Source organism: Bombyx mandarina, chromosome 12, assembly GCF_030267445.1.
Source record: "Bombyx mandarina strain Sakado chromosome 12, ASM3026744v2".
Classification (NCBI taxonomy): Eukaryota; Metazoa; Arthropoda; class Insecta; order Lepidoptera; family Bombycidae; genus Bombyx; species Bombyx mandarina.
In genome coordinates, this window is record NC_143219.1 from 8,374,884 (window position 1) to 8,396,567 (window position 21,684).

Here is a 21,684-nt window from a genome sequence, read left to right on the forward strand (position 1 = left end):
CATTAAAATAAAAAAACCAACTCGAACCATTAATTTAACTTTTATTAATGTTTTTTGATACGTTCCTTTACGCGATTTGGGTTTTTAAAGTTTTCCATGCTCTCAATTTTTCGTCCAACTGAATAATCCATAAATCGAATTTCAATTCAAATCTATCTTTCATTGACATATGTAAATTTACATTTTTCGATGTGGATCAATACGTCTGGTGTATCAATATGTGCGACATACTTTTCTTTTTTGAGATTATCCATTTACATTCAAATATGCCTACACTAATTATGAAAGAGCCACTGAGGTACCGAACCAAAACGGTCATGTAACGGCGGCGACTTTTATTATTGAGATGCAAATTTTTAAAGCAACATACATATTACCAAAGAGCAGTTTGAGTGGGGTATTAGTTTAGAGGCGGCATTGTCTGCTCATTGCGAGATTCTTAAACGTTTGGTTGTGATGTGTTGTGTCCGTGAAACTGTATAAACAAGCGCGTCTATACGACAAAAAGTGAGGTTGGAAAAAAAAACAAAGAAAAATTGTTTCGTTGTAGAAATGTGACACAAAGTGTAGTAGTGTAGTGATCTAAATTTACAAATATGTCTAATGTCTAAAAATGTCTAAAAATTTTTATCATCATCGTATTTTCAACTCTCTTGGTTTTGTAAATATATGTATGTAAGTACGGTTTTGCTGCACAAAGCGAACCGAAAGCATACGGACTGTTGCTTGTCCGTAAAACAATAGCTTAATAACCGTGACCTCGAGACCGGTGCGAATTAAATTTAGGATTGCGAATATCGCAATACTCAAATCGCAATAAAAATTCAAGTACGAAATAATATGAAGCGAAAAACATAATAGCAAACAATCTTTTATAAATATAGCGACTTACATTTTTTCCTTTTCTTTCAATGACAGACCTAAGCCCCGTCTGGTAGTAAATGGTTACTGTCACGAATGGTCATCAATAACGCTAAGCACACAACAGCGTACAAACTAAGCGCTACTAACCGCAGAAGGGTATCTCAAAGGGGGCTCATTCCAGAGCCAGTAGGTACGTTCCAAAAATGATGCCCTAAAGTAGAAATGAATTCTACCCCGGTGGTGGGTGTAGGAATGGTAAAAAGGAGATGACGAGATAATCTCTGAAGGATTCCTCAATACACTCCCCACGGAACATACGGTTGAAATACAGAAACCGTCTAACTTCTGCGTAGACCTGGAGATTCCAAAGGATTCATTTCTCCGAAATATTCATTTGGTAAAATTGTCGCAGCAATAAGAAATATGCTTGTTTATCCTTCGTTCGTTTCTGTGCTTCACTGTAATAACAGAATCACTTAAATGCAGTTATGTTCACGAACTAAATATACTTCGTAGCATTCGAACGGTTTAAAATAAACACTAGAATTGTAAAGGACACAACTGCGCCTTCAAGTTATTTAACCCTGAAAGCAATGCTCACTAAAATAGCATCAAATCCGAGAGAATCGCAAACATTGCATCTGCCCTGGACTGTGACTAATGCTAACTATTATACGTGTAAGTTGGTTTATGTCATTTTTTGTATTATTTTCATATCATCAATCACGATTAATATTCAACTTGCCGTTTTGCACTAATAATACAACTGTTCCTCGGTGTTTTACTTAAATGAACTCACTAACTCATTAATCTTGGCAAAGCATGCATTTATTTCATATATATTTTATTAAAATAGCATTAGAATACGGATTAGGCAAAAAAAATGCTAAGTCTAAAAATATCAAACAACACGGTTTGTAAGCTTGGCTCTCAACGTGTTAAAAAAAACTGTTTTTAAAATCACTGGGACGTTTTTAGTTTGTGCGATGAATTATGTTTGAACTCCGGAATCTAAATTGAGGCCAATTAAGTTCGAGCTAATTTTAAAGTATACGAACACAACTTACAAAACGTATTAAGGAAGCGTTAAAAGATTCACTGTCATTGCTTTGAATTTATCGAGACTAATATGTTTGTATTACTTAGACGAGGGCATGGGTGATCCACAGAACGATATACTGACTAGTCATTTATATATGTGCATACATACTAAGTGGTATAATAAACAAACATAAACCTAAAATCATAACGTTGTTTTTGCACAGTAATACCATGATTATTATTCAATTTCTTAACTAGTTCTTTAAAATGTTCTTAGTATTTTATTTATTTATTACATTTCCCTAATAGGCAGACGAGCGTACGATCCACCTGATTGTGAGTGATTAACGTCGCTAATGGACTACAGCAATACCAGGGGCATAGCCAAGCCGCTGCCTACCGTTATTAATCGTAAAAGTAATTATGTTTTATTATCATTTTATCCATATGCCAATGGATTTGATCGGTACAATAGGTTATACTCCTAGTTTGATTTGACTTATAATTTTGCAATTGGCTTGTTTGACGTCCGCTTTTCTGAATGCTTGATAATATCGTGTATCGTGCTTGAAAATATTTAATAAATATATATTAAATTAAAAACTAATTGGTACTTCGACAGCTAGTTGTTTTCTTGTACAGGAAATGAACCGTTTCGTGGCCTTAGTTTCTCTTTCATTTAATCCGACGACAATTATACCACTCCGATTATACTTTCGTGAATATTGGTTACGCTTTATCGTGAAAAGTAAAAAAAAACATTACATGATTTTCTTTGGGTTTTTTCGGTCGTAGACATAATCAAGACTTTTGTCGCGTAATAATTTTGCTAAAGTATATTTGAAACAAAAAAAACATCAACTACAATATAATATGTATGTGTGCGTTTGAATAAAATACATTCAGTTGAGAAAAACATTAAATCATACATAAAATAATTCGGTTACAAAAAGTCACTTTTACAAATATTTATCGTTATATCTGACGGGTAAGATAATTTTCACTTTAAGTTGTTGAGACGTAGCCGATGGATTTTTTTAAATGTTCGGAAGTAAAGAGTCATTCTCAATATAATTTAAGTGACACGTGTTTACATGCGTTTTGTATGAAGTCGACATGACTTACAATAATGGGTGACAAACGACAAAGTTGAGAAGCTCTTAAGAGAAAATCCTTTTCAAAGAGTAACACTAAGTATGACATGAACAGTTTACATCGATCCTTGTTCCAATGTAAAATAAACCTTTGGCGGTTGATTCACAAGTAACAATCAGAATATTGGGAGATCATTTTATGCTGGAGCTTTCATAGTGAGTCGTGAACGAAAATAGACTTGGTTGCAATAATTATATCAGCGAATGGTCTTTGTTGACCGCCCGAAAATGAACACGTGCGTTTCGTTATAATTATATTATATGATTTTAAATTTTAAATGGATGATAATCTTTATAGAAACAATTAAGCAGCAGGTGCCAACATTGATTGTCCATTAATACCGCGGCTTGTCTTGAGCTGTGAAATACTTACATTACATAATTGAAACAACTTTTACGGCTTTGTCTCACATTTTTTCGCGCGTCTTCCGTGACCTTGAAAAGCGAAAAGTTTTCCAAACTTCGAAAAAAAAATCGGTTGTCTGTAAGTCGGATTACTGACGATAGTTGAACGTGACAACGTCATAAGAAAATACGCCTCAGAGCGAGGTAACGCCGCATGAGTCATGTTTTTTTTGTGCGTGCAGCCTGCTCTATCGAATTATAAGACGTTGTCACGTCAAAAATTAATAAAACAAAAACTAGATTAAACCATAAACAATACCATAGTGATTGTATTTATGTAAATGACTGGCGAAAACCGAAGAAAATACTTTACATTTGTATTCAGAACTTAAAAACTGACACCAAGATTATATATACACTTTAGTTAAAATTGTAACATTTGAATAGATGTGAAAACTTTAAATAGCCCACAAAGCAATAAAAGGACAGTAGTTATGTGACCGATATAAAAATGCCAGTTCTTTACGAAAAGTTTATGAAAATAACAATGCAGTGAAACTTGTTGTCAAAATCGAAGATGGGGGCACATGGATCCAAAGAGAAGCTTTACAGAGCTAATTCCGAGAAGTATGCATCAAAGCTACCCGTTCCAAATGACAAGAAATATAAGATAGCTGTGAACCGGGAACGCTTTGGATCGTTTGGTGCTAGAGGTGAGTTGTGATCGACTATATAATATATATAAACATCTAATACTATATTCCGAAACGTGACTGATCGGGTACAATTTCAAAATAGGTGTCACACATTTATATTATGTATACAGATAAATAAAATTGGAGTGTCTGTTTGTAATAATAAAATAACTACTTTTTGTGGCGGGTAGCCATCATACAACGCAAGATAATTGATAGATGCCTGAATCTCGCTTACGACATTTTCAAGATAAGGCGCATATATACAAGTTCCGAACAACAACATTCGGACCGTCGGTCTACCGAGCAATATCATCCGCTCGGTGGAAGATCTTCCCTTTGTCGTATATTCCCCAAACGAATATACGGAATATACGTAAATGTCGTAAGCGAGATTCAGGCATCTATCAATTATCTTGCGTTGTATGATGGCTACCCGCCACATCACTTCCCTCCGAGACCGGAGGTCGTGTCATTTTTAGTTATCGTTGTCCGTGCTGAGATTAGCTTGCAAGTGCCAGTGCTGCTCGAAGTTTGCGGTGAGTCGAAACTGAGCTTGAATGCTGCGTGATTGTCGCCAGTGCTGCTCGAAGTCTGCGGTGAGTCGAGACTGAGCTTGAATGCTGCGCGATGAGGCAGTGTAGGTGCGTGCCGTAGGGCCAGGAAGCGCGGTGATTCGGCTGCGATGGTCCTGTTGAGGCTGCGATGCTGGCTTTCTGTGGGACGACTGTCGATGACTTGCTTTTATCTGCGAGAATGCGGGGATTGTGGTAGCCGAAGTTCTTGATGCGCTGATGATGAATCAGAAGGTTGCGTGTTCACATCACGTCGGGGTCACCAGTTGTAGGAATATACGACAAAGGGAAGATCTTCCACCGAGCGGATGATATTGCTCGGTAGACCGACGGTCCGAATGTTGTTGTTCGGAACTTGTATATATGCGCTTTATCTTGAAAATGTCGTAAGCGAGATTCAGGCATCTATCAATTATCTTGCGTTGTATGATGGCTACCCGCCACACTTTTTACTAAATGTTTACCACTGTAAGTACATATACCAAAATATATATTTTTTGTCTGTCTGTTTCCGGATAATCTCTGGAACGGCTGGACTGATTTTGACGAGACTTTTACTGGTAGGTAGCTGATGATATAAGGAGTAACTTAGGCTACTTTTTTAGACTAGCTTCGCCCCGCGGCATCACACGCGGTACAACAATAATCGCGGGACTTAGCTATTCATCAATAATAAAATTTAATGTTTCCGAAGCGAAGCGAGGGCGGGTCGCTAGTTGATAAAGAAAAAAACAACATTTAAACAAATGCATTTAAGTAATTATTTAGCTAAGGAGCGCTCGTGTCGGCCAATGGAAAACTGATAAGAAATCTGTGAGTTAATCAGTTGTAGCTTCCGCGTATAAACTACGTGAAATTAACGTATATGTATGGAGTGAGTGAATAACACAAACCAGGTGTTTTATTAGCTTACATAGACAGACGATTATATCGTTTACAAGAAGCCGTTACTTGAGTTGTTGACCATTTTATTAGGTCAAGTCAGTTCAAATTCAAATTCAAATTCAAATTCAAAATCATTTATTTCAACTTGGATGTCATCAAAAACACACTTGTTGAATGTCAAAATGTAAAAGAAAATGTTAACTCTACCACCGGTTCCAAAAAAAGCCACAGTCCTGAGAAGAACCGGCGAAACAAACTCAGCGGGCTTTTTTTTTTTTTTTTGTATTTTCTCAACTATTTTCTTTTTTTTTTAAACAAGAAAACATATTTACAGTATACAAAAAAACAAGTCAAAAAAATACAATTCAAATAAATAATAATAATAATGAAAAATGAAAAGGCCAGGAGCGAACGCCTCATTCCCACGTAGTGCCATCTAGTAAAAAATCCTTAACTTTATAATATGCCTTGTTGCACAAACGTTCCTTGACAGTTTTCTTAAATCTATGAACAGGTAGTAGTTGAACGTTTTGTGGGATCTTGTTGAAAAGCTGTACACCCAGCCCCCTGAAAGAGTTGCTTATTTTCTTAATTCGAGCCGCCGGCAACGCAAGCCTATGTTTGTTCCTAGTGTTCACATTATGCAAATCGCAGACTCTGGGGAATTCTACAATGTTTTTACGCACGTACAATAAATTTTCAAAAATGTATTGGGACGCTAAAGTTAGAATTTTGATTTCCTTAAACTTGTCCCTCAAGGATTCCCTCGGGTGCATATTATAAATAGCACGAATAGCCCTCTTCTGCAGGATGAAAATCGTTTCGACATTGGCAGCATTGCCCCATAGCAAAATGCCATAGGACATAACACTATGAAAATAACTGAAATAAACTAGACGTGCCGTATCTTCATCAGTATACGTTCGTATTTTTTTTACCGCAAACGCTGCAGAACTAAGTCTATTCGCTAACTTGCATATGTGAGGACCCCACTGCAGCCTGGAATCAACTGTTATACCAAGAAAAACTGTCGAATCAACAAGCTCCAGTGTCTCTCCACTTACAATGATATTAGTGTCTAGTTGTCTAACATTAGGTGTGGTAAATTTTATACATTTTGTTTTTTTGTTATTTAATAACAGATTATTAACACTAAACCAATGTACCACGCGCGAGATAGCATCATTCACATCGTCATAATCTTCCAATTGTCGTTTAATTTTAAACAATAAGGATGTATCATCAGCGAATAATACGACCTCGTGACGGGTTTCAATAAACTTTGGTAAATCATTGATATACACAAGAAATAAGAAGGGACCCAATATGGAACCCTGAGGAACACCCATATTAAGTAAGACACCGGAAGATCTCTTTCCTTTAACGTCTACCTTTTGGATTCTTCCGGATAAATAAGATTTAATAAGTTCTAATGAAACGCCCCTAATACCATAATGGTGTAATTTCCTCAACAATGTATTATGCTCAACACAATCAAAAGCTTTAGATAAGTCGCAGAATACCCCAAGGGCATTATGCGATTCCTCCCAAGCCTGAAAAATATTTTTAATAAGATCTACACCTGCATCAATAGTCGAACGGCCTCTAGTGAATCCATATTGTTTGTTATGAAGCAGGTTATTGGAATAGAAATGGTTCAAAAGCTGTTCCAAAATATTTTTTTCAAAAATTTTACTCAAAGTTGGTAGTACTGAAATGGGTCTAAAGTTAGTGGGTTCAATTACAAAGTTAGTTTTCTAGTTTTTTTTACATTAAATTAGCATCATTATTCACAACATCTGTGTCTGCTTGCTGATAGAGTTTTAAAAATAGATACTAATTAGAATTTGATGGACGGAAATTTTAGTTGTTGGGTTTCTTGTTGCCGCCAATCGTCGTGTCCGCTTATTTGATGCGACATTTTTTTTATTGCTTAGATCGGTGGACGAGCTCACAGCCCACCTGGTGTTAAGTGGTTACTGGAGCCCATAGACATCTACAACGTCAATGCACCACCCACATTGAGATATAAGTTCTAAGGTCTCAAGTATAGTTACAACGGCTGCCCTGCCCTTCAAACCGAAACGCATTACTGCTTCACGGCAGAAATAGGCAGGGTGGTGGTACCTACCCGCGCGGACTCACGAGAGGTCCTACCACCAGTAATAAATGAAATGAAAAACATCTTAGGGACTTTAATTTCAAATAATAGTCTATTTATTATACAGATATTTATTGACACACAGCTCTTTAAATTTTTAAATTTTGTAACATAAATTCATTAAGAATATAAAAATCATTCATGTAAAAGTTAATATCTTGGCTTTAAGAATGAATAACGAAAATACCAGTGGACACATAATTTAAATTTACTTATAAGATTAAATAAGCTTAGATTGTATTTTTAATAAGAGACATTAATTAAATTTTTTACATTAATTACATTTAAATGACGTGTAATCTAGGAGAACAAATATATCGGCGTTTTGTCTATTTTCATGAGCCTACATCACTATGTAAGCGTGTTTTTCTCCCTACCTATGCTGATAACCTTGAAAGGCTATTTCACCTTCTCCCTGACGTGTAGGTGAGCTCACGGGGCTCTAACCGGGAGTGTTGCTAACACTGGCCCTAGCAAGAGCAGTGCTTTGAAGAATCTAACACCGGATCGGAAACGCGAATCACTGAGAAGATCCGGCGAGAAACTCAATGGGCAGTAAGCGTGGTGGCACAGTCAACAAGTCTTCTCTTAGGTATCACTATCCTGCCTGGTTCTACTGTGAAACAATTTGCGTTCCGGTTTGAAAGGAAACTTTATGGTAGCAATTCCAGTAACTGCTTTATCCCGAACTGGCGACGCCCGTATTAATTAAAAAAAAAATACCATTTTAACTTTAGACAACTGAAATTGACACATTGTATTGTGATTAGCTTGTCGTAATATTATTAAATTTAGTAGACGAAACACGAATTGCATATTATCCCGACACAAGATTTATTGTTACTCTAAAATTCCCTACAATACACACACGTCAGCTTTGTCTCATTCTGGAAATGTGTTCCGGCTCACTGCGCGATGTTTTCAGATCTGTTGACATAAGGGGACTGCTGGTTGAATGACGACCGAACGGCTAATGAATTTCAACGGATACAAAACAGACATGTAAATTTTTATATACTCATAGTATCGAAACTATCCATAATTAATTATTTTTTTTATTGCTTAGTAGAGTGGACGAGCTCACAGCTCATCTGGTGTTAAGTGGTTACTAGAGCCCCTAGACATCTACGATGTAAATGCGCCACCCACCTTGAGATATCAGTTCTAATTATTTATCTATTCCGTGGTTACAACGGCCGCCCCACCCTTCAAACCGAAACGCATTACTGCTTCACGGCAGAAATAGGCTGGGTGGTGGTACCTACCCGCGCGGACTCACAAGAGGTCCTACCGCCAGTAAGCCAACCATTCTAATGATCATGACAATAATTTCACGTGCAGCTATTCCGATTATTAGTGTTATCCGACCTGCATCCTATTTCATACCCGAACTCCTTATACGAGTATACGAGTAGTTCAAAATGTTCGAAATTTAAACAATATTAAATGTGTTATGTAGAATAGGGATCGCAGCGCATAAAATAAAACTTCCACTGATCCAAAATCTTCTGCTATAATAATAATTTAAAATTAATTAACACTTTTATTATGTAGGTACGCCTTGCTCATTTTTTAACCGTCTTCGCCATCTTCCTTGTCTCTGTCATTCTGTCGGTCATTCTCTTATCCCTTTCTTTCCGTTTTCTCTCACTCACATCTTAACGCTCCATTTCACACTTTTCATACGTCCCGTTCTTACCAATCCTACAGTTATATAATATATTTTTTCCCAGCTATACAGTGACATAAATAATAACTGTACATAATTTATGTTTATGAATTGATTGATTGATTCTTCGAATCTCCTGCTATCGGATAGCTGTAAAAATAAGTTTTATAGGATGTACCTCATTGTTTAAATACATACAATACATAAGCGAGCGACATTACGGTTAATACGCGACATTTATCTTTGTAATTAAAGGTGCGCTTTATTTCGCACTAGCTGACCCGGCAGACTTCGTAGTGCCTCAATCGATAAATAAAAGACCTAAGCTTGTGTATAAAATAAACTTAAAACAAACAAAAGGAATCCGTCCGACGGGGGACACATCATAGGGAAAACAAAATTGTTATTTTTATTTATATTCCGAGCATTTTCATATTTATCTACCCATTAAACCTTCTCTGGACTCCTACAAATAATTCAAGATCAAAATTAGCCAAATTGGTCCAGCCGTTCTCGAGTTTTAGCGAGACTAACGAACAGCAATTCATTTTTATATACATAGATTAGTATCTTCTATTCTTCTTTTAAGTTTAACTTAAACCAAATAACCTTTCATCCCTCGATATAATGTATTTTTTTTTATTCATTTGCTACTAGAAATGATTTACATACAAAGAATGTAAAAGTCAAACACTGTCCTAACGATGCCAGCTTCGAATGGCGCAACTAATTATCTGCAAACAATGTGACATAACCTTATTAAATTTCTCATAGGTTGTTTCTCATGTATGTTATAATGCACCTGTGCACGCATAAACTTGCATTAGACAGAAACTTTTGTACATCATAGTTATACAGTTGTAAATCCTTCTAGAGAAGTTCATGTAATTATTTTATAAGACAATTAAATTTCTCTCTCGTAAATTGGCTTCATTAAAGCATTTATTATAGTCAGCTTTACAATCACTAATACATCTTCGTCATTACTTGCTGGAAGTATTTTCTTTAAATTTTTTAGTGAAACATGACAGTTCTAGTATAAATTAAATATATAAATCGTTTATTAAAAAGGTCGTATAATTATACTTACTAGTGATCCCCTGGTAGTCGAAATTCGACTATAATTAATTGAAATTATAAGTTTGTACACTATTAAGATTCTATTGTTATAGAGTGTTATACTTCTATAATCAAAACTTTCTCCAAGACTACACTATAGACAAATATTAATAAAGACAAACAATATTCAATATATTCTCAATTCGACCACGGACTTTAGGCAATAACAAAAGTTTTACAATAAACAAAGAGTACATGTGTGTGTGTCAAATATGTGGTGTGGTAATGTCCTTTTTGTTGATATATTTTTAATGCATAATTTACAAAAAATATTAGCATTCTGCACTCCTTCTCTATATTCTCTATAAGTGTGGAAAATTTTATACTCCTCCGTCCGCGCAATTTTCTTAAAAAGGAGTACAAAGTTTTTGCTTCACGTATTAATATATAGATTATATTTGTTGACGTCGAAAGTAAGCTTAGCTTAATGTGTCGTAAAGACGCGATTCTTGTTTCCGTGTTACAAAGTGTTGACTTTTTTTTTCGAAATAGACCACGAATTTCGGTTAGTTAAAAATAGTCGGGATCCAAAATAGCTTGATGTCATTTGCTATTTTTGATTTTGACGAACTACCAAACTGCTTCGTTAGCCGTTTTTATGGTTGATTCAAATGGAAATTATGACATAGAGCTTCCGACATTCTATAGTGTAATACAAAAAACATAGAAAAATGCAGAATTATAATGCGGGCAACGGAAGCTGGGTGCTTCCGGGCCTAAAATTTATATCTCCTATGGATTCACTTCAAATATTTACCACCTAAAAGACCGTATAATATTTACTGATTTGATTTTTTTTAAACATCAATTGTCGTTTTAGAAAATAGGAAGAATACAAACAAACAAATTGGTTTTGATCGTTGAATGTAGTAAAGTAAAAAAAACACTATTTTCTTAATTAAAAAAAAACACTCATTATATTCCGGCACTTGACCTTAAACTATTTAGTTGAACAAATGTCAGAAGCCAGAAATATCTGATATAAAATCGTATTGTGGTTAGAGAACACAACAATTCGCTTATAATGAAATGAAATGACAACTTATTTCACTAACCAGTCCAGATGTGTACATAGAATCATTAAAAATATTATTAAAATTACCATTTAAATATCATAAAGAAAAACAAATAAAAACCATAAACTAAATAAAACAACCTTAGAAGTAGATTATAGTATTTTTGATAAAGACAGTTATTATCACATAATGTTAATTAATTTCTAGTTTTTGTATCCTCATAAAGCTATCCTGTATTCTTCTCACGATGTCATGTTCTTTACGCCTGAGATCGGTGCCAAGATAGAGTGTTGTGTAACAAATGTTCGTGCAAATAATGCCGAGTTTAGGTACATAATAAAGTAACATGCCGTATCGTCTCGAGATAACACTTCTAGATATGTTCGTTTCTAAATCTTATGATATAATCTTGATCATGACCGGAGTAATAAACACGTAGATCAATTTGTTCATACAACATAACCATTGTTTGTTTACGGTAGGCAGCGGCTTGGCTCTGCTCCTGGCATTGCTGAAGTCAATGGGTGACGGTAACCACTTACCATCAGGTGGGCCATATGCTCGCCTGCCTACAAGGGCAATAAAAAAAAACCCCAACCGATCTAAGAAAATTGTAATTACAGCTATTTCATTTTAATAATGCCGATCGATCTTTTCTAACGGAGAAAAGGGACGAGTGAGTCACCTACAACCTACAAGTTGGTTATACGTAATATTATAGGTACATAAGTATAATGATTTTCCATTCATTCCAGGGAACGGTAAGAAGCGGGATAGCGTCCCGACGGCGACGACCCCGGCCCGCCCTCCAGCCACCCCGCCGCAACCATCACCCGCACAGAGTGAGTCACCCTACGCAATATGCGTAAAATACTCTTAACATTATAGAGTAGTACCGCGTAACTTGAGCTATCTAACTAACTTAGCTATAGAGCTTTTATTTTGCCGACTATAAGATGAAGACTACGTTATTAGTGATTGATTTTCTAGAAAAGACGGTCCGTAATATACCTATCGTTTGAAAAATATAAAGTACAGTAAGTACACTTGTGTCGTGACACTGACATTTGAAACGTCATAATTATAAGTTCCAATTTTAGTCGAATGGCTATTCTTAATCGGGAATGCCTATGAAACACGGTGGGTGCTTGTCTGTTTGTGTTTTTTAATCAGACAAGCACCCACTTATTTCCTCTTCAGAGCTATCATCACTCTGGGAGGCGTATCTTTTTATTACTCGCCACAGCGGTAGGTAGTAACTTTTGTCGGTCTCTCACCACTGCACATTTACCATGACAATGGTATGAAGAAGAAGGCTGACCTTCTCTTAGAATTATTCTGTGCAGACATGCCCGGATATGACAGCTGATGTGATAGCCCTGTCTACGATCCGTATTACCGCTTCCAACCACAAGTCGAATGGACCGAATTCAATTTGCAATAACTCTAAAGACACTTGTCCTTGAATCAGCACCCGTATTAGCACGCCTATATAATTTCTCATACAGCACCCACCGGGTTTCATTTTCATGGGAACCTCTTATGTCTACTCTATACCTTAGAAGGGTCATGCCGCCCAAGTAACAGGCCTATCGCGATGAATTCCTTATTACTAGAGTACCATGGACAACGCTACATGATTAGTGACTCTTAGTGCGGTTTCCGTTACGATCGTTTATTTTTGATGGCGGTATTCACGTTGCGATGTCTGTGGACTACGGAAAAGCTAGGGAAGTCAATCGATAGGGTTTCTCACCGGATCATCTCCGTGGGTCACGATTCCGATCCGGTGGTGGATTCAGCGAAGCACTGCTCTTGCTAAGGCTAGTGTTAGCAAATTCTCTCAGGTTGAGTCCGTGACCTATCCGTCATAGCGTAGCTGAAAAAGCCCTTTAGGCTACCAGCGAATATGTAGAGGAAAATGATATAAAAACAGTGTTTTAGTGAACCAAACCAGTTTGAAAAGTACCATAAAACGATCGAATGATCGATTTATTGGCGAAGTGAGAATTAAACGAGCTCACAGCAAGTCGTTTCGTAACACAGAGCGTAACCTTTCTCTTAGTAAGGTGGGCTGAGACAATGGCTGTAAGGTTGTCCTTTAAAAAAGTGTGTCAGATCGAAACTGATTTGTGCGACTTCTATTTAACAAATAGACTTAGCCTCCCGGTGTCTATTATTAGGATAACAGAAAAATATTGCGAAATTTGATAGCATAAGTCTCAAATGCATTTACTGCGTTACCCGATTTTTCTGTATCAAACAAAATAATAACTAGTAGCGTCATCTGGTTTCTTTTTAAATAATTGTATTAAAGTTTACATAGAATTAAAGAACATAATATGGTATTCGTAAATATCTGCAGCTCAACGCACAACAAAAATCAATGATTATTTATTTCTGAAATCTAATTTGCTTTTTTATTATTATTTATGTTAGATTACATTGCAAAAAAATTATTAATGTCCACATTTCTGTGATACCAACGAATAATTAAGATTTATTGGAACGAAGTTCCTTACGGCAGGCTTGGAGGGGATAGGGATTTTGCTGCGCGACCGAACTGAAAAAAATGTGATAGTAAAACCGTAAGAAAAAATCCGTGGAAAAATTCCGTGGAAAAAAGTGCGTGGAATAAAACCGTTAAATGAGACGTGCGCAGGCGCGACAGTCGCATACACAAGCGAGTAGTGTATAATACCTTTCTCTTTCTCCCTCTTTCTTTTCGTTCTCTCATCCATTCTCTTTCTATTTTACGTAATTTATTATTTCCTAAAATACTGAATTTCCTAAATACTTTCCTATACTTAAATAAAAACTAATCAGCAAAATTGAAGAGAAAAATCAAGAAAACCTACATAAAATTGAGCACGATTTTTTTTTTGCAAGTTGTGTCGATTCTACATTAGCCGAAGGAACTTCGTTCCTACCTGGTGTCCCACGACACCACATTTATAATTTTTCTATATAGTTCAGTTACTTTAAGTATTCATTAACAATACTAATACTTTACTTTTAACTGCAGCCAAGAAGAATGGTGTTGTGCAGAAACTATCTTCGTCTCCGGTGGCAGTGCGTCCTCGAGTTTCATTACCTGCTCCGGCTGCGCCGAGAAAATCAACCCCACACCGCGTACCGGCGCAGAGACCAACAACCCTCGCTACTAGCAAAGGTAAGTTTATAAAGAAATTACTAACTTGAGTGATACGTCTATGCAAGCAATACGTACTTTCGTGACAGTAATACAAATTAGTTTTGATACTTGCAGAGCAATTTTTGTACTAGCAAAAATGTCAACATTAATTGTTTAATTTAGTGGGTGCTGCCATCTAGTTACGGACTAAAATAATTTCCAAGGTGTTGGCATTTCATTCATGTTGTACTAGATAGATGGCGCTACTTCACAATTTCAAATGGAGCTCTCTGTATGTAATGCATGCATGCAATGCAATTTAAATTAAAGAATGCCGCCATCATGGTGCTCAATATCTAATGACAAATTATGTTAAATAAACCTAATTATTATGTAAAGCTTTTTTATTTGTTTATAAAAAGTTTGTTTTGATTAGGGATAAGTTTTATTAAATAAATAGGCAGACACGTAAGTACAATTTTCGACTCGGTTTGCCAACTGACTAAAACTCAAAAGATCAGGTTTTTTTCTCAGTGCTATTAACAGAACAGAAGAGAAAATTTATTACTTACAATTCGTTTTTGTAAAAATGTACAATAAATTTAGATAAAATGTGATGTAAAATAAATACCTATTTCCAAAAAAGTTAATTTTGCATAACCTACATTTTTTTAATTAATTATCTTTTATTGCTTACTTGGATAACGAGCTCATGACTCACTTGGTGTTATGTGTTAGCTAGATCCTAGAGACAACAGAACCCGAACCTGCCTTAACAAATAAAGTAGAAGGTTCAATTGTATTGTTGTTTCACTCTACAAACCAGAACGCATGACTGCTTTGCGGCAGAAATAGGTGAAGCTGTTCCACCTAAACCCACAATATTACGATTACAAATGTCGGTTAGCGATCGCAGTATACGGTGGATTCTGTAGTCGCCTTATACGACCCCCACAGGAAGAGTTTGGGTGATACTATTCTAGGCGGACAGCCCTAAAAATAAGATTTATATTTTTTATATCTTTTTTATTAGTTAGTATTAGGATGACTTTATTTTTATTTTGCATCAGGGTAATTGCGATGCTCCAAGTTTAACGATTCAGAGTTTCACAACAAATCACACGGACCTTTTGGCGGGAACGCGAGAAGCAAAGTTGTCTTAATTGTTTTGTTAAGTTAGTGTATCTCCAGTTTTAAATGTATTATAACAGTGGTTTATAACTGCCTAATATGTGTGAAAATGCACAAATGAAGGGACATGAAACAGCCGCTCGATGTATCTTCTCCAAAAAGTCAAACGAAACAATCTCAGTAAATAACCGCCAATTTACTGAGACTTTATATTGTCATTCTATCTCACTTTATTTTATTTAATTTATCCCAATTGATTAAAGTCGCAAACTAAGCAACTTCAACAAGAATGTATTTAATAATTTTAGTTTTTTTTACAAAATCAACACTGGCAACAAAGGCATTGCAAAAATCTAGTTGATATACTAAAAAAAACAGCTAAAAGGAAATTTACAGAAAAGTTAGTAAAAAATTGTAACTTTTATTCTTACGAATAGATTTAAGGCAAACACAACGATCTTAATGTATAGTGCCTACCTAATTGGATTTCATTTTAGTTAACAGTAACAAAATGTGTAATAAGTTTCATAATTTCATTTTGTTAGTGATGAAATTCATAATTAGTACGTTTTATTGTATTACAAATAATGGTTTTACACAACCTAAACTAGAATAATATAGAAACGTCATCATTTAAATGACAATTTCAATTCTTAATAGATTTATGGTTTTTTGGTTCTAAATAGATTTATGGATTATGGTATTATTATACGGCGTTTTGCATAATTGTCCCTTTTGTACGTTTGTATAATTATAAGAAATGCCTCCCTGAGTTCTCCTTGTGAAAATTACAAATTATTTGACATTGCATTATGAAATTTAACTCATCTGTCAGTTTTTATCAAGACTATGTATCTAGCTTACTGCGTATCGAATGATGAGTAGTCTATTGGTCTGTAATTAAGTATGAAACCTTCAACTTCCTAAAAAGCTTCAGTTAAAACAAATTATATCACTACTCTCCTCTGAACTCCAAAACCTTACCCATCAAAACTAATGTATCCTTATCAAACATAATTTCATTAAAATTTTTAATGTAATGTTTTTAAAAACGGTCAACTCAATAGAACTAATTTTTAAATAATAATAGCGAAAAAAAAAAAAAAAAATATTGAGATCCAGAATTAATATATTGAACCAAACAGAAAATCTATATTTGAATTATTAATTTAGTGTGTGGCCTAGTAGGTAAACGTCCGATGTTTTCGTAGTTATGGAATACTACTCTTGGTCCACGGGTTCGCGAACAACTTACACAATGAAGGATATTTTCGCTCGCGATATCACTTATAGTAAGGTTTTTTTTTCATGGCTTATATGGGTGGACGAGCTCACGGTCCTGGTGTTAAGTGGCTACCGGACCCCGACAGAAATAGGCAGGGTGGTGGTGCCTAGCCATGCGGACTTACAGGACGTCCTACCACCAATATGCAGGACTACGACGTACTGTTTTGTACTGTCGTCCTGATTATTTCTACCGCGAAGTAATCGGGCGGTCTGGATCGAAGATCGAATAGACGCATAGCGAGTATTCAAATGGAACTGAAATTTGGACGAGAAAATAAAATATTATAATAATTAGGTACATACATTTGTAACAATACTACACATTCACACATATATACAACTAAATAGGTGCTCACTATAATTTTAAGTGGGTAAAACAAAACTGCCAAAAAATACTTTAAGAAACAAGTTGCCCGAAAAATCTATCGATCTCAAACAAAGACAAAAATAATAATTGTTTTTTTCGTTTTAAGTATATTATAAATACAGATTTCCAACAGAAAACAGATTTCCAAACTTGTTTGGGCAAGAGACACCTTTTCCAAAATGAACTGTTCGCGCAGATCTATATTATTTTAAAAATCGTACCATTACATTTTCCTATTGATAAAAAATCCTTCGCGTGTGGAATTGGCCGATATAGGACCAATTGGAAATCTCTGATAAAGTGTTTTATTTTTATACTAAAATATATACTTTTTGTGTGCTCTTTTTGCACTCGTCAGTCCATAAATATTAGTCTAATAATAAAATCTCTCTATTCTTCTTTTAAAAAAAACTAATGTTTTGGTCATTCTTGATTAGACGTAATCGAATTAGACAATATTTTTACATTTTTACTTTAAAACACAAGAAGACTTGGCGGTCTTAACCTCATAATTGCTTAAGCGTATTTGTTACCTTACATAAGTTCTTGTTTTGTAATTTGAAATTGAATGGGATTCACATGATGTTGCCAATCTTTGACACCCACAAGGTATTACAATTAAAAATATATGCATCATATGACTTATAACCGTTTCAATTGTGTAACAAACGTTGTTAATTATACAAGTGTATATTTTCACACAAAACGGTCTATTAAATAATTTTGGAATCACGTCACACTATACTTTAAATACAAAATTAGAAAATCGTAGTACATAGTCTAGACGGGTCCAATGTCGTATTTGCGATTTCTCGTGTGTGAGCCCCTGATGATACAGTTGATCTATGAGTCCTGAACAATATTTACTTACAACAAAATAGAGTTTGCCATCACCTGTCACTTAACTTCCAATTCTTCTAAATATAACATAATCATCACTTTTATAAAACACAAGCGTCCCGCTCCGGCTCTGCTCGGGTCTTTAACAAAAATTTCAACGATATTTGACGTTGTTTTATTTTTTTTAAATAAAAGAACACTTATTGCGGCATAACTATAATAATTAGACATATTATGCTCTCGCGACACTTTTTGTAAATAATAATGTGTCCTATAAAGTCGTAGCACATTATTTTATTCTATCATCAATAGTTTTCGCAGGGCACGCGTTGTAAAGAATATTTTAAGTAATTTTTTACACCTTGGTTTACATTATTTGAGTTTTAGTAAGGATCCCTATTTTTTTACAAAAAATATTATAGCCTATGTCACTCGGGAATAGTGTAGTTTCCAAACAGTGAAATAATTTTTCAAATCGTTTGAGTACTTTCGGAGCCTATTCAATACAAACCAACAAACAAATCTTTCCTCTTGATAATATTAGTATAGATAACTTCCATAAAATGACTCGTTTTTATAGAAAATAGTATTGAACATCTAAATACCACGTATGAATCGCCAGCATTTAACAGCGAACGTAAAAAAAAGCCGTTGCTTGATTGCCGTGTTGGATGAAAGTGCGCTGGTGACGCGATTATCGGTAAAAGAGCAACCAGGGGCAACGCGTTCGTGTCGCACTCCGGTCCCAACAACCCGACACAGCCTGAGACAAAAACCTGCTGCACTCGCGGCCAGACTTCCGTGACGTGCTCAAGTGCAATTAGTGAAATTACAAACGAAAAAAGATTAAGTTAAACACTTAGAAAAAACTTAGTTTGTGTAGTGCACTAACAAAAGATAGTCGTGTGCGGACACTAGCTCTACATTGACATGCTTTTCTATAATTTGAGAGACATATAACGTTATTTTTTTTGTATATTTAATGATTTAGTATTTAGTATATCAACAGTCATGAGTCCGCTTCATAAATTCGTATCGTTTTTTCACTCGGACTCAAAGAATACGAAAAGTTTACTTCAGCATAAGATTTTTACTAGTGAATTGAACATTTGCAGCAATGAGGTCTCTAAGAAGCATCACTGGGGGACTCTTAATGTTTATCGAAAATCCAAAGGTAACATAAATAACTTTCTTAAATATCCCAAGTTTATTTAGTTGTTTTATTTTTATAAATATTTTTAAATACATACATATAAGATTTACATACATAATTATTGGTGGTAGGACCTCTTGTGAGTCCGCCCGGGTTAGTACCACCGCCCCGCCTATTTCTGCCGTGAAGCAGTAATGCGTTTCGGTTTGAAGGGTGGGGCAGCCGTTGTAACTATACTGAGACCTTAGAACTTGTATCTCAAGGTGTGTGGCGCATTTACGTTGTAGATATCTATGGGCTCCAATAACCACTTAAAACCAGGTGGGATGTGAGATCGTCCACCCATCTAAGCAAAAAAAAAAAAACAAATAATAATATATAAATAATAATATTATAATAATATATATCTTGGGGCGGGAGCTCAGTAAACCGAGCCTAGAGCTCCAGTAGAGAAAATTTAATATAATATATATAATAATAATATACAAATAATAATAATTAATAACAAATTCAACTGTGGGAATGCTTGTAATGCATCTTTTATTTCACGTCAGTAATACATTAGATGAAAGCTGTGTTAGGACGGCCTGAACAGTTGTGAGGTGCAGACAATTGTTATTATTGCCATTAATGCATTAAAGTGCCTGTCATACATACAACGGATATGGATTGCCATTTATAAATGAAATCGAACCGCGTGGGTGGCATCGACTCTCATCGGGCGTCGTTTGTTCAAACCATCGTTACTACACAATTCAGACAATTATCTCAGTAAAACACAAATAAAAACCAAGAAATACGCTCTTTACGGAGGCAAAATGTAAACTGCTTGGTGTTCGGAAAAATTCGAACAGGATATGAAAAAAATAATTTAGAATAGATTTCTTAAAACATAAAAATAAACATAGAATATTGTATAACTGTCTTATTACTGTACTGTGTCTCGCAAAGTAGCCATCTTAATAGAAATGTAGAAACCAAAATGTGTGCAAAAACTTAATTACCGTAACCATTAACCTGCGGTTTGACTTACAGCAGTATAGTAGGTGTTACGATCTAATAAATCCATTTTAGTAGTTTAGTTACTTATTGATACCATCTAATCTGTTTAATTTTTATACTTTCTACGACGCTATTTTATGATGATAAATTTATATAACATTTTTTTTTACTTAGATGGATAGACGAGCTCATAGTCCACTGGGTGTTAAGTGGTTACTGAAATCCATAGACATCTACAACGTAAATGCGCTACCCACCTTGAGATATAAGCTCTAAGGTCTCAAGTATTGTTACAACGGCTGCCCCACCCTTCAAACCGAAACGCATTACTGCTTCACGGCAGAAATAACCTATTAAATTTTAGCTTATATTTTACCATTCATTCATAGATTTTCGTCGGCTCCCCTCCAGTGGCCACTATAAATTAGCGACGTGACTTCATTTGCGGAAAATGCAATAACAGTCACTAACCAATTCAGCTGCTAAGTAATACTGCAAAGTTGTGAAAGCGACGACGGTAATAAATATTGTATGAAGACTTTCTATAGTTTTGCCAAGTAATGACATGTGGGTATTATATGGGTATTACCGTAACGAGATGCTTATTATATACAATTGAACGTGTCATTTTGGTAATACATTACTATGATTCCCTACATTAATTTTCATGTAAAATTACCTTGTTCCGAAGGTAATCGCTGTTCAGAGACAATGAATAGGAAATTCAAGGAAGAGATTGCAATTTTTTCAGATTATGAAATTATTTAAAAATTAAATCATATTGGCGAATGCCGATAATGACAGGCGACTTCTTTTCACATTACAAGTGGTTACGTACAATTTTAAGACAATGTTTTGATTTGGCTCAAAGTTACAAAGTTTACATACTACTAGAGTTCAAAATCCATAACGGGAAGAAAAGAAAAAAATTATCGAAGAGAATCTGAAAGTAAGCATATTTATTTATTCAACTTTATGCTCAAGAATACAGTTACGGACTTAATGTCTAAGGTATTACCTACCGTTTAACCAAGTGTGGTGTAGAAAGTCTAGTGGTAGGTTTATGTCATTTTTTGTGAGAAAAAGAAATATATAATACTATTTAAATTTAAAACACAGACACACAGTCTACATACACAACATAATAATCACAGATTTATTCTTAATAACAGATTTGTCAGACTTGAAAAATAGAATATTGCACAGATAATATCAAAATATTAGATTCAAAGTTTAGTTATCAGATA

The 21,684-nt window shown here is 35.1% G+C and overlaps 1 protein-coding gene across 1 annotated transcript in view; it reads left to right on the plus strand.

Moving 5' to 3' along the window:
• toc (toucan) overlaps positions 1 to 21,684 on the plus strand; it is a 109,512-nt gene that overhangs the window by 52,310 nt on the left and 35,518 nt on the right. The window contains exons 4-5 of the mRNA XM_089731645.1: positions 12,280 to 12,366; positions 14,550 to 14,696. Of these exons, the coding sequence (XP_089587771.1) occupies positions 12,280 to 12,366; positions 14,550 to 14,696 (234 nt within the window). The remainder of the gene's footprint in view (positions 1 to 12,279; positions 12,367 to 14,549; positions 14,697 to 21,684) is intronic.